The 23,188-nt window shown below is 42.5% G+C and overlaps 4 protein-coding genes across 9 annotated transcripts; 3 read left to right on the top strand and 1 right to left on the bottom strand.

Annotated features, from left to right (window-relative positions):
- Positions 1-335: 335 nt before the first annotated feature.
- Positions 336-8,608, top strand: septin2 (septin 2). Of its 2 annotated transcripts, none has more exons than XM_086128401.1 (13): positions 336-499; positions 1,437-1,478; positions 2,208-2,322; positions 3,272-3,358; positions 3,457-3,580; positions 3,800-3,934; positions 4,057-4,174; positions 4,597-4,698; positions 4,814-4,959; positions 5,113-5,196; positions 7,172-7,232; positions 7,432-7,518; positions 7,724-8,608. In XM_086128401.1, the coding sequence occupies exons 2-12, from the start codon at positions 1,455-1,457 to the stop codon at positions 7,507-7,509; spliced, it is 1,074 nt and encodes a 357-aa protein (XP_085984527.1). In that variant the 5' UTR covers positions 336-499; positions 1,437-1,454; the 3' UTR covers positions 7,510-7,518; positions 7,724-8,608. The 2 variants fall into 2 exon arrangements, with proteins under 2 accessions (XP_085984527.1, XP_085984526.1); XM_086128400.1 differs by having other exon boundaries at positions 5,113-5,235.
- A 134-nt stretch (positions 8,609-8,742) lies between these two features.
- Positions 8,743-13,036, bottom strand: stk25b (serine/threonine kinase 25b). 2 transcript variants are annotated; one of them, XM_086128398.1, is made up of 11 exons: positions 12,602-13,036; positions 11,840-12,073; positions 11,707-11,763; positions 11,505-11,613; positions 11,114-11,271; positions 10,667-10,852; positions 10,100-10,245; positions 9,796-9,901; positions 9,632-9,703; positions 9,029-9,165; positions 8,743-8,957 (listed from the first exon to the last, which is right to left on the bottom strand). In XM_086128398.1, exons 1-11 carry the CDS (start codon positions 12,629-12,631, stop codon positions 8,918-8,920), a joined length of 1,275 nt encoding a protein of 424 aa, XP_085984524.1. In that variant the 5' UTR covers positions 12,632-13,036; the 3' UTR covers positions 8,743-8,917. The 2 variants fall into 2 exon arrangements, with proteins under 2 accessions (XP_085984524.1, XP_085984525.1); XM_086128399.1 differs by having other exon boundaries at positions 11,840-12,070; positions 12,602-13,035.
- LOC147195070 (mitochondrial fission factor homolog A-like) lies at positions 12,428-17,946 on the top strand. 2 transcript variants are annotated; one of them, XM_086128403.1, is made up of 7 exons: positions 12,428-12,577; positions 14,640-14,861; positions 14,997-15,172; positions 15,571-15,656; positions 15,769-15,939; positions 16,460-16,535; positions 16,747-17,946. In XM_086128403.1, the coding sequence occupies exons 2-7, from the start codon at positions 14,645-14,647 to the stop codon at positions 16,876-16,878; spliced, it is 858 nt and encodes a 285-aa protein (XP_085984529.1). In that variant the 5' UTR covers positions 12,428-12,577; positions 14,640-14,644; the 3' UTR covers positions 16,879-17,946. The 2 variants fall into 2 exon arrangements, with proteins under 2 accessions (XP_085984529.1, XP_085984528.1); XM_086128402.1 differs by lacking the exon at positions 12,428-12,577 and adding an exon at positions 13,675-13,847.
- Positions 17,947-18,473: 527 nt separating this feature from the next.
- On the top strand, positions 18,474-23,097 carry LOC147195069 (putative flap endonuclease 1 homolog). Of its 3 annotated transcripts, none has more exons than XM_086128450.1 (11): positions 18,474-18,585; positions 19,347-19,413; positions 19,545-19,647; positions 19,941-19,995; positions 20,475-20,536; positions 20,631-20,767; positions 21,053-21,113; positions 21,388-21,519; positions 21,601-21,746; positions 21,830-21,974; positions 22,353-23,097. In XM_086128450.1, exons 1-11 carry the CDS (start codon positions 18,504-18,506, stop codon positions 22,407-22,409), a joined length of 1,047 nt encoding a protein of 348 aa, XP_085984576.1. In that variant the 5' UTR covers positions 18,474-18,503; the 3' UTR covers positions 22,410-23,097. The 3 variants fall into 3 exon arrangements, with proteins under 3 accessions (XP_085984576.1, XP_085984575.1, XP_085984577.1); XM_086128449.1 differs by having other exon boundaries at positions 19,329-19,413; XM_086128451.1 differs by having other exon boundaries at positions 18,512-18,585; positions 18,900-19,413.
- Positions 23,098-23,188: the final 91 nt, after the last annotated feature.

The raw sequence follows: 23,188 nt of genomic DNA, 5'->3' as shown, positions 1-23,188 counted from the left end.
TTAATCATAAACATCATAACGTAAATATCGCTCTAGCAGTAAAAAAAACACTGGCTGAAATAGACTGCTGACAGTTAAAAAATCATGGACTTTTTTTTATCATGACAGTCTTTATCATGATTGTTGTTATTGTTATGGTGTTGGTCGTTGGCTGCTAAATAAAATCAGTGCCAGAAATGGACCTCTGACAGTAAAAAAAAGATAGGATTCTTTTTTCTTTTTTTATGGGCAGGAATGGGCTTCCATAAATAAGGCCCCCTCACGGATCCTTGACTTTTCCACATTTGATATGGCGGTGACGTCGACGTACGTATCCAATGCTTTTGCCGCCTCGGTCACGCGGTGCATTGTGGTCCGTCGGTATGTTTGCTTGAAGGAAGCCGTGTGCACCGGAATCTGAAGAATTTGAGGTGTCCGCCAAGCTAAACTGTTCTTCTCCATCGTTGCTTCTTGCTCCTCTCTAATTTTTCCGTAATCAATTTCCTAGCGGACGCTTAAGGTAATGTTTAATCTTTAAATAAGATCATCACTTTTTAGAAAATTATTCACATAAAACTTGACTCGGCTCGCTGTAGCTAGTTGGCTAAAATTAGCGTCGTGAGTTAAACACACCAGAAGCTAATCAGCTATTTAATGAGAAAGTTATCCATAATGCTACGAATGCTAAGATAACCGCATTGATTTTCACCTCTCCATCAGCTTTTGGGGATGAGACCAGGATTCAAATGTTTTATTTTTTCGCGGCCGTCACCCATCAGCCACGTTCCACACCCACTTGAGCATTTACCGTTATAAAGATAGCGTCTACAGTACAAATAGTGCAAATTTCCGCACGTGAAAACGATTGTTAAATTACGTGTACCTTGTATACTGTTAAATCCAGTTATTGAAGTCTGGAACTATCAATTGTTTGGTCTAATAATGACTTGGCTGGCTTTCCTGTATGACTTTTAAGCTTTGAAGTACAGTCGAAAAACAATCAGCGTTTTTTGCGGGAGTCACCGTCTAGAGTACAACCTTTAAGAGTAGAAACATTGATTTATTTTCATACTATTTCATCGAGCTTACCAACACCAAACGTGTCGCTTTTACATGTATTGAATGCCAGAAGAGTTATTCGTCAATGTTTAGACCGAAACTGCGAAATTCGACGTGAAACTACTTTGACAGCGAGTAATAATAGCCGACAAAGCATAACACAAGCTGTAATGTAGCTCACACAGGAAACGAAGCAGATCAAGTTTTTTATTGTTGTGTCGGGTGACATTTGAGCTCTCTCACAAAGCAAACCAGACTTCCTGTCTCTCACACTACCAAGGCTTGGAAGCATTCAGGCATGAGAATTTAGCACTACAATTGCCATTACAAAAAGGATTTGCAAAGGCATTGAAGTTTTTTGGGGGGGAGGCGATGAAACGTGTTGTCTGTCCTTCCAGGAGCAGTGAGGAAAAATCATGTCGCACGGTGACAAAATGAAGGTAAGTCACAAGATCAGTCACATGACATACTTCACACCTTTATATGCATTAATTTTGTGATTGCTTATAATGCCGAGGTTTGAGGAAGTCCATAAGTCTCAAATCTTACCTTCAAGTTTCAAGCAAGTCCCAAATTACTGTGGCAAAAGTCAAAACCCTGCAAAATTTCAAGCAAGTCACTAGTCAAGCGTGTGTATTTGCATGTGTGTTTCCGTTGTCAACGTTGACTTGCAGTCTCTTAAGCATTCACGATGACAACTTGACAAAATTCTACCAAAGTCAGGTTGCAACAATAATGTTAACAGGTCTATCAATATCTTAATCACTTAGAATTTTCTGTGGGGGGGAAAAAAACCCCACGAACTGCACTTCTTTAGCACTGAACTTTTCTAGATGCAATATAAATGAATGTATAAAATATGCACGTCTAGAAAAAAAATATATAGCCTACTGACTGACCGAAATGAAGATGGTCAAAGTTGTTTGGCATCGTTGTCGCTTATCTTTTGTTAGTTTTAGTCAAGCAAGTCCTAGATGGATGACATAAATATTTAGTGTTGTGACGACTTTTTGGGCAATGCGCTGGAAGGAGGTGTGGTGGTAGTAGTGTGCAAGCATCCATCTTTTGCCACTCATTAACAGAGATTTAGCCAGTAACAACTACCTCATATCTCACAAATCACCAATTAAGCTTCTTTGTTGCTTGTACGTTGGTTTTTCTTTCTACAGCAAGGCCAGTTCACTAACCCTGAGACACCAGGGTATGTGGGATTCGCCAACCTGCCCAATCAGGTTCATCGCAAGTCCGTCAAAAAGGGCTTTGAGTTCACGCTTATGGTTGTCGGTAGGTTTCTGACCCTGTCTTCATAATGTTCAGATTTTGCGCTCAATGGTATTTGCTTTCATTCATTTGACATGGGATTATTTTATTTCTGGAAAAAAAAATACTCCACAGCAAAACGCTGCTGTGTTGAGCGTTTCTTAATGCATAAGTGTAACGTGTGTGCATTGGAAGTGGCATATCAGTGTAGTTGTTCAGCTGCAGTCTGCAACCGTGTAAACTACTGATGGGAGGGCTGTGACTCACCCCCACCTCCTCTTGAGAAAGGGGGAGGGTGGAAGCTCTCGGCACACTGCTCATCCTTTTTTTCCCCCTTTAAAATAAACCCGGAGTGGAATGTGGCTTGTGTGCCTGCAGGGATTGTGACAGACAGTGAACGAAGCCAATGGCACCAATTTTGTGCAATCACTCATATAAGCTTCCACATTGAATGAGGGCGCCCTCTGTTAGCGTGCACTTGATTTATTCAGTGCTAAACAATACATTGCTGTCGTTATTGCTAGTCTTTTTTATTTATTTTTTTGCAAACTGATTCGTTAACCCCCCCCCGAAGTTGATCTGGACATCCTTTGAGATCCAGGCGGTTAGGAAAATCCAAAACTTGTCGGCGTTACATGTTAAAGTAGGAAACCACACGGGTGATTGTAGATGCTTCCAATCAGGTCCAACAAATGCACGCATGTTCTTCATACACAAGCTCTCAGAATAATCGGTCATCATGTGATGCTGACAGGTTACTAATCAAAATACATCCACGCTTCAGGTATAGCGGGATTAATCATCCGATAGCTCCCGCAAAGAAACAGTGAAGTCAAATTTAGCATCGTGTCAATAGGTGTCCTCAAATGTATCTTTTTTGTTGTTGTTGTTACTATCTGCACAACTGGTTTGCACCAAGTCCAGGGATGACTTAGTTGTTTGTGTGGGTATTTAATTTTGTTTGTGGCAAAAGGTGAATCTGGACTTGGGAAATCCACCCTGATCAACAGCCTGTTCCTGACTGACCTCTATCCCGAGAGGATCATCCCGGGGGCAGCAGGTAGAACGCCAGCACGGACGGGGACACACATACACACACACACACGTTGTCATGTTGCTGAGCTTCATGCGGTCGCCTTCCCGTCCTTCTCCAAACAGAGAAAATCGAGAGGACGGTTCAGATCGAGGCATCCACCGTGGAAATCGAGGAGCGGGGCGTGAAGTTGCGTCTCACTGTGGTCGACACTCCGGGATACGGAGACGCCATCAATAGCCAGGACTGGTATGAAATTCGGCTTGCACAACTTCAGGGCGGTCGCACCCGAAATGTCACAAATTGTGATTTTTTGAGAAGAATGAACAGTCGGACATGAGATGAAAGATGAAACGAAGTGAACTTGTCAAGGCTGTCGTGCATTTTAGGTTCATCCTACACTTCTGGAATTCACAGGCAGCTACTACGGGAGCAGGAAATATAACCTTTTTTTTTTTCTTGGACCAGTTTCAGCACCATCATCAGCTACATTGACGATCAATTCGAACGCTACCTCCACGATGAGAGCGGTCTAAATCGCCGCCACATCGTCGACAACAGAGTTCACTGCTGCTTCTATTTCATCTCTCCGCTCGGCCACGGGTGAGTCCGGCCGGCAACCCCCCCTACCCCCCCCCCCTTTTTTGCTTAACAGAACAGCGTTCATCGCTAAATATTCTGCCCTCTTTTTACTGACGTGCCCGCTTGTTTCCTGCTCCTCCCAGCTTGAAACCCCTGGACGTTCAGTTCATGAAGGCCATCCACAATAAGGTCAATGTGGTTCCTGTCATCGCCAAGGCGGACACGCTCACCCTCAGAGAGAGAGAGAGACTCAAGCGCAGAGTGAGCGCTATTCATCGTTAGCTTGCCGGTTCCCACGATCATGTGCTTAAGTCTTCGGGCATCTCACCCGATCATTTTGTTCATCTCTGCAGTTGCCTTCCTCACCGCAGCCCATGATTCAGATTTTGGGACAGATTCCCGACCAAAATGAAAGTAGAAAATCGTTTTATCGACAAACAGGAAGTAGACGTATTTGCTTTAGTGGGCCACATAAAATGTTGCCGTATTGCGGGTCCGTGATGGGTGTACTGGGGTGTAGCGGAGAATTACTCGACTTCTCTAAGTTAGTCTAGGTCCCAGCTCAAATCGGCGCAATTTTCAGAAAAGCCACTTTGTTGAACCTGAGGACCAGGAACTGCACCCGTCCTCAAATGCTGCGACAAATCGCTCAATCCTCATCTTTTATGCATGACTTTGCTCAGATCCTTGATGAAATTGATGAACAAGGTATCAAGATTTACCACCTGCCCGACGCCGAGTCGGATGAGGATGAAGACTTTAAAGAGCAAACCAGGATCCTCAAGGTAAACCGGGGTTTCGGCGATGATCCCGATGAACGTGTGTGTCATAAACAAAAGCGCCAAGGAGTGTGTTCTTTAGCCGCCACGTGCCCTGATACGAGTGGGCGCTCTTTCCCAGGCTAGCATCCCTTTTGCGGTGGTGGGCTCCAACCAGCAGATTGAGGCCAAGGGGAAGAAGGTGCGGGGCCGCCTGTACCCCTGGGGAGTGGTGGAGGTGGAGAACCCCGAGCACAACGACTTCCTCAAGCTGCGCACGATGCTGATGTGAGCGCGGCCGCCTCTCACAAATCCTCTTTAAAACATGCCCGATTGCGAGAACAAAAGCGGGGACGCTCAAAAGGCTGTCCCAAATGTTTTTCAATCCGTCCTAATTTGTTGAGATGTACCCGTATGTCAGCATTTTCCCCAACTCTGCAGAACCCATATGCAGGATCTACAGGAAGTGACCCAGGACCTGCACTACGAGAACTTCCGCTCGGATCGCCTGAAGCGCAGCGGCAGGTTGTCCTCCCATGGTTACGTTCTGCCTCTTTCCCCTGCGTACGTACGACCTGTCTGTCCGCTTGCTTCACTGCACCCCCCCAAGCCCCCACCCTCCAGCCTCAGAAAAAAACAAACAAAACACTGTTATATTTACATTGCGATATCATAAAACACACTCACGAAATTGACATTTAGCTCCACACATAGACACAAATATTGAAGAACTGTCGGTTTCTATTTATGTATAAAATACTTCTTAACCTTCATGATATTTCCTGTAGTGTCAGTTGTAGTTCTAACTCGTCGTTTTGCATGTCTGCCGCGCTGGCAAGGAGGAAGTCCAACAGCTGATCCATTGAGAGTGGGCGTCACGCGACATCTGGGCCGGGCTTTTACTCAACAGTATTTTATCTTCTTCAATTGATTGTAAATAAGGAGGAAATGTTAGCAAAATTAAGCATTTAGCAAATAGGTTTCCCATTTTTAAATTAATTGGTGAATTGACATGACATTTGACGTGGTGAAATTGCAACACCCGTGCTGTTTTGGGGGTTTACAAATATTTGGGTAATTTATTACAATTAAAATGAAATTTATGTCAAATTTAAAAAAACGAATTGCTTTTAAATATATAAATGAGCAATTCTACATAAAATTCAAAATAATTATCAGTATTTTTCCAGTTATAGTTTTTGACACAATTGTCTAATTTAAATCAATAAAAATCCGAATGGATTCTTTAATGACAATAATTTCAAAACATTTTACCAAAAAATAAAAATAGTAGATTAATCCATTTAAAATTGTATTCATATATAGATGGCTAGCTTGGTACAATTTTTTTTGGCAATCCTTGGTGTCTGTGGTTAGTTGCTGCTTTGTCAAAAGCGCGCGAATTGCAGCGGATTTGTGGAGGATTGCCACGGTGGTCTTTTTAACAAATCCTCCTCCTCAAAATAGCCCCCAAAAGTTGTTTTCAGTTGTCCGCTCGAAAGCCAATCCAGGATGACTGACTGATTTTACTGGTCTTCGCCATCTGCGCTATGGTGGCCTTCTGCTCTTGATTTGTCCAATGCCGTGAGTCGACTATTGGAGGTACTGTTTTTGTGCAGTTTATCTTCCAAGTGGGGGAGGTCTTGCTGTTCCCCCACCATCCCCCTGACTTTCACACCTCCCCACTGCCTTTCTTCCAACCTCCCTGCTTTCATCTTTTTTGTAGATAGATGCTCACTTTCCAATCGCAGACAACTTGACTAACCCCCTTTTTCCCAATTTTCTCAATGTGGCTTTTCTCATGTTTGCTTCGTAAATCGCTGCACTCCTGCCATATAACTCTCACACAGAATCAAATTTCCTAACCAATGCACATCACTTCCACTAAAAACTTGACACAATTGGATTATTCCCCCCCCCCCTTTTTTTTTTTTGGTTTATTCACATGATCACAAAAAGGAAGAAGAATGGCTTTTGGATGAAATTTCAGAATGAAGGAATGTCCACTTGTATGTCTCTCGGTGACTCCACCCATGTCTGACAGTCGAAGATCAGTCGCCGCTGCTGTCACAGTGGACAGAAGAAGTCTACCCCCCAACCCCCGTTCAAATGCCAGGTTTTCGCGATATTGAAAATTAGACTAAGATAAATCATTTCGAAACTTTTTCGACCATGACTGTGAGTTGTAACCTGCACAACCTGGTTGAAAAATCGTTTTTGAGTGTGGAAGTTAAATTATAGTCCCCCCCCCCTTTTCTAGCTTCCGCCCAGGGTTTGAACAGGGCATGTAGACTCTCGACTGAATTACTGAAACATTGAACATTTTAGACCCGCAAGAGAAGTTTAGCAAAGTTAAAAATTTAAAAGTTCGATTTGAGGTTCTTCCTGAGATTTCACCCAGAAGCCGAATAACACTATCGATTTGTGAGTAGTTACACAATAGAAGAAAAGAAACCAAGTAACATTTCAGTAATGGTGTCCTACTGTGTGACTGCTGCAGAAAGGGTCCCGAACCGGAGGAAATGGACAAGGATATGATTTTGCAAGAGAAGGAGGCGGAGGTGGGTGGTGCCAACTCAAACTGTGTATTGGTCAATCTCAGACATGTTCAATTTTCAGTTGTTGGTTTTCGTACTGAAAGTCTCCATGGGTTTAGATAGCGTAAAATTAGCAAATCCGTAGTTGGCCATCAGCTGAAAACCACGTGATCGGACCCGAATTCCAATATCCTTGTTTGTCTGTACAATGTTGCATGTCCAGTTGAGACGCATGCAGGAGATGATCGCCAAGATGCAGGCCCAGATGCAGAAGCAGGGTGATGGAGAGGGAGACGTTTGAAAAGATGAAGTGAGTGAGATCCCTTTGCAACTCTTATTTCGTGGCCGCAAGTGAGTCTTTCATCTGCATGCGATTTTGTGGCCACAAATTAGTGTTCACGCTCATACTGTATCGATATGCTGTGGCTGCAGTTAAATTCCCCTCGCCCATGTCATGGTTGGGACTCCGTACAGAAGTGTTGATTTTTGGGTTGTTTTTCACTTTTGTATTGAAGGTTATTTGTGGCATCACTCGACTTTGATGGGAGACAAAGGAGGACAGCTTGAGGACAGCATCCATGTGCTTCTTGTTCATTCAGTCCCACTTGGGATCAGGTTTGCTGATAAATATAGTAAAGTATATTCAAACAGTGTTAAAATGAATAAGTATATATCCTCAGTTTTATTCTTACACTCCACCGCCCCTTCACATTTGCCAGTCATCATCAAACGACCCTTGAATTTAAAGTGGGATCTACAGTTTCACAAAAACCATCTTACCCCTTTTTTTTTCCCATTGACAAATTTGACATAGGGTGGCTAAATTCTTCCAAGGTGTTTGTACCTAAATGTTAAAATCCTGCTAATATTTTCTCTGAAAGAGCTTCACAGAGCCAGAAACAACACTTGTAATTGTCTGAATATTTTTCTGTGAGGGTGAAGAAGTACTTTGTTTACCCCAAGTAAAAAAAAAAGTGTGCCATGAACTGTTACTGATGTTGTTACCCTCATCCATGCTATGTTACCTCCATACATTTGAAGTTGTCTTTTTTGTTAAGTTGGCATGGAAGGAGTGGCCAAAGTCGTTTTGAGTTGGACAAACGGTTACAAGTTTAGAAATGAAGACATTGTTCATTACACTCCTTTGTTAGGTGAAGGCTTTTCATTTGTACTGTTCGGTGAAATCATGCCCCAGTGAGAGCCAAATAAGTTGACAAATTCAAGGCAAAAACTTTTCACGTTTCACGTTCAAGGTGATCTGTCAGTCATTCATGCCAATTCTTCCCTCACCAGCCAAACTGTGAACTCCAACATTCCTCTTTGAGCTGTTTTTATCCACTATTAATGCACCAAATATTGTTCTTGATGTACAATGTTGTAATAAAAGTTTTATTCTCAAATGTGTTTTGGATTTCGTGTTCCTGTTGGAAAAGAAGTCATTTGTTTTCATTCAATTTATTACGTTTCAGTCTAACAGGTATACCCAACGTGCTAACTTCCATGGCTTTTTTTTGGTCTTAAATACTCTTCGCTCTCAAAGAAAAAACTGTAAAAATATTTATTAACTACGTAAAAGATCTCTGGGGAGGGGGGGTGGGGATGAGGACTGGGCAGGTTGTAAAAGCAGGAGAGGTGGGTTGGGTGGGGGCTGCTGAGGTCCTTGTCTGATTTGTTGGTTGGGGGGAGGGTTAAACATTCATGTTGTGTTTTCATCGCGAAGATGGTGTGGTGTTTCCGTTTAAAGAAAACCTGAGGGAAGACAGCGCAGGCGTGTTAGAACACAAGAGGTTCTTATGAGATCCCGCATGTTGACGCTCTACCTGCACACACTCTCCATCATATGTGTGACGAGGCGGTCGGAGATGCCCGGACAGGATTCTTCTGCCAGGTTGAAGGCATTCTCCAGCTCCTCGATGGCGCCGACTCCGCCGCCACTCGCTCGCCGCTTCTCCTTCAGCTGAGGGCGGAGTGAGTGGATGGGATCGGGAAAGAAAGAGTCGACATCTCAGGTGCAGTGAAGCCTTCATTTGGGGTTACAATCCAATCTCAATTCTATTTACTTGTATGTCAAATCATTTTTTTTCTCGGTTGAAATAAATTGAAAAGTACTATCCATTTTAGCGTCCCAAAAATACTACCATTTTGTTGATTATGGTCAGTGCTATAACACGATTAGAGATCAGCCCATGTAAGGATTGCCCAATCAGAGAAAAGGGGTCATCCTAATTTCTTTTAAAATTTGGATATAAAAGTCCATATTTTGCTCATTGTGCTTCAGTCTCTCCCGGGAGATGCTCACCAATTTGATCTTCTGCCCGTGAGACTAAATTCATGGTGATCAGACCAGCTCAGACTTGAAATTCACTTGTTAAAATTCTCCCCGATACGGGTCCCACAAAGTCATGAACCCTGCGACGACGTACCTCTCTGAAAATAGGCGTGACCAAGGCTGACAAGCACTGCGACTTGGGTTGCCTTTTCACAGAATCTCCTGACTGGAAAGAGATGAATGTCAATCAAGAAAAAAAATATTATTTCTCAACACAGATTTTTGTGTACATTTAATTGGTGTGTGTGCATCTCTTGCCTCTGAGTCAGTATGTGCGTAGCCCTTCTGTAACTTATTCAAAGAGTTTGGTCTGACTGTGGGGAAGGTCCACATGGGGCACGAATCCACATCACCATCAGCATCCCTGCAGAAACAAATGAAAATGACCTCAACTTACTGAAAACGAATAAACTAAAAAAAAAACGTAACACACACAAAATGCCCCTATTAACTGATTTTGTTAAGAACTCTGTCCACAGCCCCAGGCTGACACGGGCTAATTATTGTGTGTCCAATCAGCGGGTTAAGTTAGAGTGCACCGTAGCGCGCGGCAAAGACCCACATATCAGAGTCGTCCGAGCTGGACTCCTCCCCGTGACCCTCGGACCTCCAGCGGCGGTAGCGGTCGATCAGTTCAGTCAGGTAGGCCGTCTTCTTGGTGTACCGTGTGATGAACTTGTGCTTCAGCAGCTCTTTGGCTGTCGGCCGCTAAGGCAGACACAAGGCCAAGAAACAGGCGAGTCTAAAAATAAAGAAACCTACGGCGAGCTAACCGTGTGGAACTGAGCTCCTATCTGCTCGCTACTCTCTATTATTGCTTGCACAATATTTCTGTATTCGTTTGTCAGAGAGAATCGATCACGTCACATTTTTGGCTTCTCTACTCACCTCTGAAAACGACACCGAAGCCACCACAAATGGAAACTGACCACTGAGAACTCTCGACGTGACTTCAAATTTTGGAATGAATCATAATGAATATGGGCGGAGCCTGTGCAAGGATCTGCACCAACCAACCAAGCAATTTCACCCTAACACTGAGATCTCGGAGTAAAACTGGTATCTAACCTCGGGTTGGTTAGAAAAAAAAATGCAAGTGCATCAATTTAAAAAAAAAAATGTTACTCACAAAACGGGGGTCTTTATTGAGACAAGCCTCCACAAACTCTTTAAAGGGCTTGCTGTAGGCACCTTCCAAGGTGGGGGGAGTGTTTTTGGGAATAAGGAAGAGGACCCTCATGGGGTGTAAATCCGAGTTGGGGGGTTCGCCTTTGGCCAGTTCAATGGCTGTGATTCCAAGTGACCAAATGTCAGCCTGACAAAAACGCAAAGGCACAAAGGAATCAAAGTTAGTGATGCAAAAGGAATGAAGACACACGCTGCAGATATTAAAAAGTTAGGTGCGACCTGCTCGTTGAAAAGAAACGAGCACGGGACTCACACTAATAACTACAGCTGAGATTTTCATGACTTTCCTCTCTATGCTGTTTCCATTTGTGCTCTCGGTGAAACTGATCCGATGGTGAAAAAAAACAAACAGTGTTCACATGTCCATCCGTCGCAGCGGCAGCCTGACCTTGAAGTCATACGCCGACTGCTTGATGACCTCAGGCGCCATCCAGAAGGGTGTGCCCACAAACGTGTTCCTCTTAATCTGAGTGTCAGTCAACTGTCCCGCCACCCCGAAATCAGCCAGCTTCACTTCGCCCTGCTCGGACAGCAGCACGTTGGCAGCTGGAGAAAGTACAGAGAGAAATAGTTACAAGCAGATCGAGGCACCACTGTACATTTTTCTGTGTTCAAATGCAACGCGTTCAGTCATTGTGTCTCAATCCATTTTATTGTGTTTTAACACAGTTAGGGGGGATGAAAGTGTTTGAAAATCGGATTTTCACCCATAGAAAGTGTGTGTGGATTTCGTATCCCTGCGATAAATGGGCCTTCAAAGTATGACATTTTTTTCTAACCTTTAATGTCTCTGTGAATTTTCCTTTCAGAGTGCAAATACTCCAGCCCCTTGAGGATTTCCCGCAATATCGTGGCAATGTATGTCTCTTCAAGAGGTCCTGGACGCAGCTGTTTAGGAGCAAAACAGGTTTGCTCATAGGTAAGAATTTATTTTTTTTCCTGCATTTGTGAAAGGTGCGCGACAATCGGACGTGACATTACCAGATCCAGGGCAGATCCTCCACCTAAATACTCCATGATAATCCACAGCTTGGTTCCCTGATTGGGCAAAACAAAGACAAGATGTGTCAAAGCATTCGTGTGGGGGAGACACGGTTTTGAATGATCATCTCACCTTGAGGTACGAGCCATAATACTTGGTCACAAAGGGACTATCACACTGGCTCAGTACTGTGATTTCCTGCTGAATGTCTTCAATCTCGTCCTCCGCCTCCTCTAAATCGATGATTTTAATAGCCACCACCTCCTTGGTGCGGTCGTTGATGCCTTTGTAGACCTCCCCAAAGGATCCCTTGCCAATGCGCTCTTGCTTGGTGAAATACTCCTCAGGATCCAACCGGGAATTCTGCTCCAGTGACATCATACAAATTACATTTTATATGTCCGTTTAATGTGTCCGTATGTGTGCGCAAGGTTAATCGCATAGGTCGAATACAGTGGCAACTAAGTTAATAAAAGTCACTATGGGCGTCTCTTGCTGAGAAGCACTGACACAAATCTAAAGAGGTCTGATTTACATCATCTGTGCAACAGCATTTTAAAAAATGGTCTGAATATTATAATGTATATAGGACAAATAACACATCTTTGTTCATCTATCTGTGCCAGCGATTTATCGAGACAGACAGAACAATAAAATGCTCTTCCACTAGGTGGCAGAAGATACAATTGACCTGTGTATCCACTTTTTGTGATATTTGTTTTGGGTGGTGTGCAGTGAGATATTTTCGAGTGTAAAATGTGTGCCTTTGCTCAACACGAAACGATGGAATAATACTGGACATGTTTCGTCATCCCACGACCACCCACCTAATAATGAAAACCTCGTCTTGCAGCGTTTGAATATACTACGGTATATAAATTTTGGTTTAAGTACCTGGTTTTGCATGTCTCGTAGGTGTGCCATCTCTTCTCCAGGTTGAATGTCACTCTTTCCGGGGTTGTCAATGTGTCCTTTTCAGATGGTGTGCTCCCCCCCCCCTTTGTACTTTGTTCTTTTCCTCGACTCCCCTTGGCGCTGTCTAGGAAGCTAGCTTAGGTGGCTAGCCAACAAGATAAAGAGGAGGCAGCCTTCTGCTTCTTTTAACAGGGCTGTCACTCCGAGCACCGTCTTCGGGGCCTCCGAGCCCACCCGGAGAGCCAACAGCCCTGCGACACGCCGAGTTAACGACAGAGACACTCCATTTATATCCGTGGCGGTGGGCGAACAGAAAATTAGCCCTCCCGCGTTTGGTATTTTTAATTCATTTCACGAAGTCCCGTTGTTCAACAGCTTGAGGACAAAATAATGGCCCTGACGCATGGACGCATGCGCGTTTGTGGCGAAAGTCGGGGGAATTGTGGGAATTGTAGGTGATTGTAATGTAAATTCGAGATACAATACAATACATGCTGATTTATATAGCGCTTTCACAACAGCGGCAGCTGTAACAAAGCGCTTACACAAGGAACCCCCAATTGACTCAGTTTACCTCTTTCTCCCTACAAGGGGGAGATTTTTCCAATAACTGCTTCATAATTAACTAATTTAAAATAACTACCAGGTATACCCTTAAATGCCAGAGTAATTAAAAACACCCAATTTCCAATTACACTCAAAATGATACAAGAACAAATTCCCCCCTTTTCAGACAAAAATCCCTTGTCATTTTCTGATAATCTGTTTTTTTTAATAAAAACGTCTAATTTTTACCAAGAAAAAAAGATTCACTGGCGTGGTAAAAAGTCATGATTTTATGAGAATAATATTGCATTTATACTTTACACATACACATGGTAAAAAGGCGAAAGGGCGAGGGCAGAGAAAAAAAATGTCAAGTTCCGGGTGAACATAAAAAATGACATGCAACAGTGCTGCCTAAGAATATGAATACCAGACACTGTATTTCGTGTTTTACTATCATTTTTATCGTAAATAATAGTGTAGTGAATTTGATTCCTGCCACTAGGTCCGCCCCGCCGCGCAGCGCTTGCTAAGAAATCAAGCACGACCATTTAAAAAGGGCGTTCGTTTCAGTTGCTTTCTATTCCGGGTGACGCTTATACGCTTCTTAGCTTTTCGAAACGAGCCGCTTTACATTTCGACCAATGAGTATTTAAAACTCCCGCATCACCTACAAAAGGTACGTCGTCGTTGTGCTTTAGGTCGAGTCAAGAGGCTCATAAAGCCAACGTTTTGGATCCGCCGCCACAGCAAGTCCCCCAAAAACGGTCGTTATACGTACCGCTTGCCTTAACTTGACGTATGGGGAAACATAACGTCATTTTTCTGTGTGTGTGTGTGAACAGCCAACAGTCACAAATAACCTTCATATGTACACTTTTGATTGGTTGACGTTTAAATCCGTTCTCAGACGTCGAGGTCATTGTGTCAGCAGCTTATCCTCCGTTTTAGTGCTATGTAATTTGATGCAGAAAAACGTGAATGATCTTTAAATCGTCCCTCATGCTTAATATCTATTATCTTAACATTTGGTTGATTGGGCTGAGCTCCAGTGCTCATGATATTGTTTGTATCTCTGTTGTTAATCTGTAAAAATAGTAACGAATGAATCTGGCTCATCATATCTGCAGAATGAGACTCAGCCCAAATAATATGAATTTATTCAGGCGTGCACCAATCCAATTGGACACTTTGGCCAACCTTACACAAGCAGTAATTCGCCAGATGATTTCTTTGATTGCTCTACCGTTACACTGGCACTTCTAGAGCTCAATTTTCTTTTTGGGAGGGGGGAAAGGTTGGGGACAAGCATGTTCAAGAAAAAACACTAGCTGAGCATGAAGTTATCTTTGTGACCGCCGTTGACGCCACTCACTTTCTTTGTGTGATACACAGCACCCCCCATTTTGTGTGTCTTAATTTGTGTACGTACAATATAATTACAAATGTGTATTTCCATTTTCCTCCGCAGGCTGCATGAGTGGGCCATCGTTCACCTCACCCCCTGCCGAGGTGGCGCAGATGAACCGTATGCACTATGAGTTGGAGTACACGGAGGGCATCAGCCAGCGCATGCGAATCCCGGAGACCCTCAAGGTGACCTCGGAAAACCAAACCGGTTCTCTGCCACCGCAGGAAATCCTGCACACTCATTCAGCTCTGATGCAGGTTCCTGAAAGAATTGTCGTAGCAGGTGAGGTGGTACCTGATTTACATGATAGCTTTCGGTGACTCTTTCAGTATCTCTGTTGCAACCTGCCGGCAACACTGTAAACTGAGTGACTCTTCATTTCTGGATTCCTTTTTTTTTTTGCGATCTGCTGCACAGCCGGTGATGGGGATCCACAGTTCTCTTGTCCCAGAGACTTAGACCTAATTCAGTCCATCCCTGCCGTGGAGCTCCTGGACATGAAGGCACCACCGCGTGTCCTCACGCTGTCAGAACAGCCGCTGGACTCGCTGGAAACTCAGCAAATGAGCAAGAGCAACCCCAGCAGTCACTTGGTAAGTCAAATCTAAATGGTAAATGGGCTGCCACTTGCACAGCGCTTTTCTACCTTTGATACTGAAAGCGTTTTTTTTTAAATTTTATTTTAAATACTACATTTAGACCACAGGTATCAAACTGAAGGCCCAAGGGCCACATCCAGCCCACCACACGTCTCCTTTTTCCTCTTTGATTTATTGTTTGGACAGTACACAATTATCCTTTGTAGGAAATTAAAACTATGCTTAGTATTGTTCAATATACAAAAACAGGATATGCTGGTATCGTAGTCATTTTGACACCCAGCTCCTTTTTTTGTTTTGTGTAAGTAGCATTACACAATGCAACCCTAACCTCGTTTTTGTGCCTTGCCTCCCTAAAAGTTGGGAAACACATGATTGTGTATCATTGACAGGCTCATTCACGATCACGAAGGGAACGCAGTGCCAGTGAATTCATATCTGGTCGCCATAGCAGTCAGATTATCAGAGGTGACGTAAGGTGAGGACATTGTTTTTGACACTGCTTCTGCCGTTTTCTGTTTCTTATTCTCTTAATGACTTCGAAAATCTCCCCGCCTCTTTATTGTTTCTCTCCACTTACTCTCTGGCAGTGTAACACCCTCGCCTTCTGCCCCGGCAGTCCGCATGTGCCCTCCTCTGTGTTCACCCGAGGATGCAAACATCAACTTGTTCACAGCGGCCGGCTTCATGGCTTACATCCAGTCCACCACGCGCCGGGCCTACCAACAGGTCCTTGAATTCCTGGATGACAGCCACCGCCGGTGACTTTTTGTTGTTGTTGTTTTTTGTTTCCTGCCATTTGCCCTTTGATTCATTCCTAAAAATGTATTCCTATATCTATCCATTTTTTTTATACTTGTTGTCCTCAGAAGAGTCAGGTAAGCTGGAGTCTCCCAGTACACTATCTGATCCTGTTCTTTTGCTGCTCTGTAGTTTCGATTTTTGGCCAGTTTTTTTTCGATACATTTTTGTGTCTGTGCAAATGCAAAACTTTAATGTCAATGTCAAGCTCTCGTTGGCTGCGTGCATCTGAACTGTGTTTTTACGCTGTAATCGCATTGGCGGATATCTGTTCGAGTGGTTCCTTGAGACACGAGTTGAATTCATTCTGAGATCATGCTTGTCACTTAAAACACTCATGTCAAAACAGCTTTCTTTAGTGAAATCAATGAAGCACCAGCCCCCCCTGCGCCCCTCTCCAAAAAAAAAAAAATTGTAACGTGTTTTTACTCAATGGATATTTTGCTGCTCCTTCTTTTGTGTCTTGTCGTCATCGCGCAGGACACACCTCGACCTTGCCTTGGAAATGAATCCAGACGAGTCCGGTTTAGTGGACGCCTCCTCGTTACGCCGACAGGTATGTGCACTTTTCCTCCTGCCGTACATGCCATGTCCCGCATACACGCAACTCACACAAAGTTCATCAGATTAAGTTTGTGAATTTTCAGGATGAATTGAAAATGCACTGGAACCTTGACAGGGGGAACAAAAACAATTTCCCAGGATCCAGGCCTTTTGTAAGTGCATCGCAGTCATAAAGCCAATTTCCATTTGTGTGATCTTTTCAGATTGTGAAACTTAACCGCCGTCTGCAAATGCTGGAGGAAGAAAATAAAGAACGGTCGAAGCGAGAGGTGCTCCTGTATTCTGCGACCGTTGCGTTCTGGCTTATCAACACCTGGGTTTGGTTCCGCCGCTAAATTAAAAAGAGAGGACCACCCAAAACACACGGAGCCAAAGCATTGTCTTGTTACTGACAACATCGGGGTTCGCTTTTAAATTCCAAAGGCAACCATTGGAATCAACTGAATTCCCTCCCACGCTTTTATGGGAAATGATTGAAATTGAGATTTCAAAATGTACATACTACATCCTGTACAAACACCTGTGCTGCTTTTCCTTTGTGTTTTCTAGTTAATATTATTTTTCAAGGCTGGGAAGAGTGGTTATGTTGCATATATCCAAGTAGAAATATTTGGATCCCTTTTACCCAGCGATACCTATGTGCAGTAGGATTATTGTACACGAGATATTTTTTCTTTGCGAGTCGTTTACACTGTTCAGTCAAATACTGCATTTCACGGCTGTCTATTTCTTTTTAATCTAATCATGACCATAAATTGGAAACAAAATGAGATTTTACTTTGGCAAGGAATGCTTTGGGAACCCGGTCCAGAGGTGGAGCTACAATAAATAAATAAATACTCGCAAGTGTCAAAGTGTAAAGGGAAAAAAAAAAAGAATAAAATAAGGATGCCATAAGAGTCATGCTGAATGTTCGTTGTGTTTTAACAAACATCTATGTACAGTAAAGAAATAGTGTGTCGTTGAATTACTGCTTTTGTTTTGTTATTTGTCTTATTTTTTTCCCTTTTAACTTTTTGGTAATTACATGACTTGTTCGTGGGTGTGATGTCAAATATTCTCTTCAGAGGTTTGAGACACCTTGAATTGTTGGAACTTGCTTTCCAAACATTGACCTTGTATTTTCCCCATTTTTTTTCTCTTTACAGTCGTCATAGAGCTGTTGCTTCTGGAAGAGTGATCTAGAGAAGTTTTTGTAAAGTGTGGATGTAAAATATTTATGCCTGTATTTATTGTTGCAGATCCATTAATATAGATTGCGTATATATATATATATTTATATATATATATATATATAAAATAATGTCCTCAAACTATGTGTCCAACATGTTTATTTTTGTAAAATCCCAATACATTCGTTGTTGGTAAATAGTTGTTGCTTTAATAAATGGCTGTAATTACCATTTAGGTGTATTCTTGTTGCTATTAAATGTTCTGTAAAGCGCTTTGTTGCAGCTGTTGTGAAAGCGCAACACAAGTCAAGATTTATTAGATTCTATTAAATTCTTCATTACTTGTTTTTGTGCAATGTTGCTCTCTACTGTTCGAAATGAGCATTACGGGGAGGAGAGTCCTGAACTTCCTGGGTACCGGGCAAAATCCTCACTTTATCACGGCGGCATTTCAAGATTATGCACAACACGAATACAAATATCATTCTTCTAATATCATTTTAGTATTGTGTTAGTGATCGACTGCAACGTGTTACGATTTTCGTAAACGATCGGATCAGGTCACTGTCGGAGGAACGAATCTTCGTCGGAAAAAGAGAACACGTGCATTCACTGATTTTCAGCGAATACAATATATATATATATATATATATATATATATATATATATATATATATATATATATACACATAGCATAAATAAAATGATGTACTAAATTTTAAAAAACTTTTCCTGGCATTACCAGAAGTGACGTCACATTGCAAATTGGTTGGTGGGATGGTGCCAAAATGGGGATCCTTAAACTGGCAGATTTGATTCGATTGGAAGCTCCCGGTGCGATTTCCCACAAAGAAATCAGTGACTATACAGGTAAACACTCAAAGCCCACTTTTGATCGCTCCGCGTGGTTTTTTTCCCGATACTCTTGCGTCATTGTTGTTAGCCACCAGCTAACTTAGAAACTTTCCCTCGCTGAGTTAAGGTTGCAGAGTTGTGATTCGTGACTTTTATTTATTACATTTACGAAACCACAATTCAAAAGCAGTATCTCTTTTTCAATGAGTAATTTTCATTTATTATTATTATAGTTTTTTTGTCAGATTCTAGTTATTTCTGTACCCACTATGGGTTTTTCTTCATTAACAGGTATGTACCAGCAATTTTGTCCGTGTGTATGTTTCTAGCCACGATTGGACTACGACCCTTCGCTGTTTCGACGAGAATTAGAATGTAAACAGTCCTTCGTACTGTTCGGTTTGGACATCACGAGACCAAGATGCTACCTAAGTGATCAACAGTAGTTCTCTCGATTTATCGATTGCAACAGAGATGCAGCGAGACTGGAAAAAGAAAAACAAATCGTAGAAGTGGCCTTCCTTTGAAATTTTAATGGTTCGCACAGCAGTCATGAATTTTGAGAAAAGTACTTCAAACGTGAACAGCTGGACATTCGAAAGTTTAGAAAAGGGCATGCTAGAGTTAATACTGTATTTTAGAAATATGTCCAATGCCATCAATGTGATTGTATGCTCATTAGTTGTCAATATCTGCACTCCAAAATAGTTCCCTATATCGTAGCAGTAAGAGTTTAGTAATCAATAAATTCCGTTTAGTTTCTGCTTACTCCACAGGCAAGGTAATTGCATTGGATACATCAATTGTGATGAACCAGTTCCGTACAGCAGCACCATCACTCAAGTACGTTCCTTGAAGACGGAATATCTTACACACTGTGGAAGAACAATCTGATGGAGTGTGCTCTTGATGCAGTTTTATTTAAAGCAATACAGTACATGGCAATGCGTGCTTTATGTCTGTTCTGTCTGCAGTCCGCTGACCGGTCTGTTCTTTCGCACGCTGACTTTCCTAGAACACGAGATAAAGCCTGTGTTTGTGTTTGATGGAAGGCCTCCAGGAGAAAAGCTGGCTATTGTAAGTTATGCAGCTGTGTGTTGTCATTCAAGTTACTGCTCAACAATTATTGGGACGTTAATTGTGATTTCAAATTTTCTCATAACAATTATAACATAAAAATTAAACAAAAAAATGTAACGTGCCAAAGAGACACGGTGTGTATGCAAGGTCCTACAGTGTGAAAGCAAAGCACCGCAAATGCCCCCCCCCAACCCCTGAGTTTCTCAAGTCAAGCGTGTGACATATGCAAATCTGAATGAACTGAACTAAATAAATCGGTCCTGTAAGACAGTTGTGTTTTTTTCCTGCAGCTTCAGAAACGAGCCGAGGCAGCCGGTTGGCGCTCCCCCAACCATTTGGGCACAGGTACAAAAACACAACTTTCCGAGTACCTGAGTACCACTTGACCTACATTTCCAACCTAAATTCTAATATTTGTTCCATGGAATTGTATTGATTAATTCCCAATGCTCTGTTCTCTTTATTTCTTAGCGTTGCTCTTTGCTTCACTGCTTCCAGTACGTGCATGTGGATGTTCCATGTTTTTCATCCAATCAGATTTCAGCGTCTATGTGTTGCCATATCCAACTACTCTGCCTAGCCCAAGGGCCTCGAGAATCTGTAGTATAGGCTCATGAAATTTGATCGACATTAGCAACGTGGGTGTTTCGTTCAACAATCAAATTACAGATGACGTCAGCATTGACGTTGGTCACAATAATGATCTCAAGGATAGGTTCTCACTGAAGGCCGGGGTACCAAATGCATGGCCCGCCACTGGGATATGCTCTAACCCGATTATATATTTTTTATCTTCTCAAGCGACATGTTTGTCCTCCATCCAGCATCACCCCAGACCAAAGACTGTGTCCATCTCCTGAAGCTTCTGGGTGTGCCTGTGATCCAAGTATGAACATCGTCATTCCGTTTTCTTTATTTTATTTTTTCTCTTGACTCTGTCACGTAAAGCATCTTGTCCCTTACTCGTTGGCTCGTTGCAGGCTCCGGGAGATGCTGAGGCCTTTTGCGCTTGGCTGGTGCGACAGGGGGCTGCGGAATCTGTGGCATCGGAGGACATGGACACGTTGCCGTTTGGAGCGCATGTTCTGATTCGTCAACTGAATGCAAAGAAAGACAGGTACAGAGGGGACAGACGGGCTGCTTTTTAAAGGAAGATTCCATTCGCTGTTAGCAACTCTCAGCAATTTTCTTGAAAGTCACGGACATTTTTGGACTAAACCTAAAAAAGATATTCTTCGCTCTTTGTTGTGTCACTTACACAAAATTGAGCAGTGTGTCTGGCTACCGTACTTTTGTCCCTGTAGGGATCACAATGAAATCAAGTGGAAACAGTAACGACACAATGGCTTGCATATCATAAAGTGTACTTAAAATCTTTATTTATTTATTTATTTTTTTACAGTGATATTGTGGAATATTCTTTACCTAAATTGTTGGAGAAGCTCCAACTAACTCACAAAGAGGTAAGGGATTACACTGGTACTTTGACTTGTGCGCGCCCCATTTGAGGAATTTTTCAAATTAAAAGTGGCCGCTTTATAAATATTTGAAATGATGATAATTGTTATTTTGCTTGATGTTGCGTACAAAAACTTGAGTGCATCAGATATGCCACCGATTGAATGAAGTGAAAACAAATGGTGCAATTCAAGTCGCCTCATGCTTTTACATGTTGGCAAGGAAAACCACAACTTTCCGTGCGCTGCTTATGATTCATCGCTTCTTTTGCTTTCCTAGTTTGTTGACCTGTGCATCTTGCTGGGATGCGACTACTGTGACAAAATAGCTGGTTTAGGTCCAAAGAGAGCTCTGAGACTCATCCAAAAGTACCGCACTATTGAAAATGTCGTCTTGCACATCAACAGAAAGGTGCGACCTCGTCAACCCCCCCTCCGCCCGCCCGCCCCCGGTGAGTTATTTCTAACATTTTGATCCCGCAATGCACCACAGACCCATCCGGTACCAGATAATTGGAAATACGAAGACGCGCGGAAGTTATTTGTGGAAACGCCACACGCAGAAGTACCCGAGTTGATTTGGACTGAGCCGGACGAAGAAGCCTTGGTTGGGTTTTTCTGCAAGTGCACACATGTCAAGTATGTACCTGCCATGGTATTTTGCACACAGTTTTCTCCCCTTTTCAAGAATTGTCACTCGATGGCTGCGTTTGTGTTCTTAGAGAAGAACGAGTCCGTCGGCGCATGGAGAGATTCCGACAGATGCGCGAGAGTACGAGAAAGCAGAGGGAGGAGGCGATGGCAGCGGGACAAGGGAGGCAAACTCGGATAGATGAATTTTTCAGAGTTCTTCGAAAGAGGAAGCAGGTGAACTTCCAGATCACATTATCGCTTATTTAAATGTATCATCGAATGAATAACAAAAAGCTACATTTCAGGAATCTGAGAGCAGGGAAAATATAGAATTGAAGAGACCATTCAAACCAGTTTTACTTAAAAAAATATTTAGATGGTAAAGTCCGTTGCAAATGTATACAGTCAACCTACTAAAAACTGTTGTGCTCAGGCCAAAGCGATCTCCAGTATTGTATAAAGCGATTCTTTCCGTGAATAGAGTAGATCTAAATGACAAAAAAGTAGTGTAACTTCTACCATAGATTAGAAGCAGAGAGCAATGTAGTTGAAATTGAACAATTGTGTATGAATATCTCTGCCCCTACAATTCTTCGCTCTTTCCTCCTCCAGCCTGTGGAAGCTGCGGAAAGTGGAAACGGCAAGAGAAAGAAACCAAAACTGAAATGAAGCCATCCAATGTGGATGGGAGTTGTTTGGACATCTGTCTGCCTTTACAGAACTCTCACAATCATGTGAAACCCATTTTTTGTTGTTGTTTTTTATCACAACAAAAGGTTGTGCTTCATTTCTCATGTGAAAGTCACATTTTTCCAACAAATTATTATTATTTTTGTGCCTTTCAAGGCAGCCATTACATTTATATTTTTCAATTACTGTGCTGTTTGAAATGCTTTCTAAATGGTTCTCGATTATGTCGGTCTTTTGACCTACATAATAGTTAATTGCTGAGTGGTCTTGTTTAATATGGGACTGGTTTTCTTGCCTGAGTGGCAAAATGCCTCAGAGTGTACATTTTGAAGTCCAGCATCATCTCGCCATCAAGAAGGGCAGAGCAAGTAGTGGCTCACTATGAAAGAGGCCAGTGTGAGTGCTGTCAGAGTTGCCAAGGCCAAAAGAAACAGGGGACGTCTCATCTCAAGGTATTCAACTAGCACCTGTTGTCTAATGTGTGCCAAGGCGCAGACCACAGACTTGAATTATGTTGGGGGATTTATTTTATTTTATTCCCCCCCCAAAAGAGTTCAATGAAGCTGTTGTAATCTGTGTCAACAAAAATGTTTTTTCAAAATACTCATCGAGTTGGCCTATACATTGTTTAACTACTGGCAGGCAAATTAAAACCGTTTTCAAGCAATTTCTTCGTTCGTGTTGGTATTGTTTGTTTGTTTGTTTATTGAACATAAAACATATATACAGTAATAATTTGACAGAAAATAAGGTAGATA

This window comes from Hippocampus guttulatus, chromosome 14 (genome assembly GCF_054856545.1).
Source record: "Hippocampus guttulatus isolate MCC_2025c chromosome 14, RoL_Hgut_1.0, whole genome shotgun sequence".
Lineage (NCBI taxonomy): Eukaryota > Metazoa > Chordata > Actinopteri > Syngnathiformes > Syngnathidae > Hippocampus > Hippocampus guttulatus.
The sequence above is the reverse complement of the archived record's forward strand: the minus strand, read 5'-3'. Positions and strand labels throughout refer to the sequence as shown.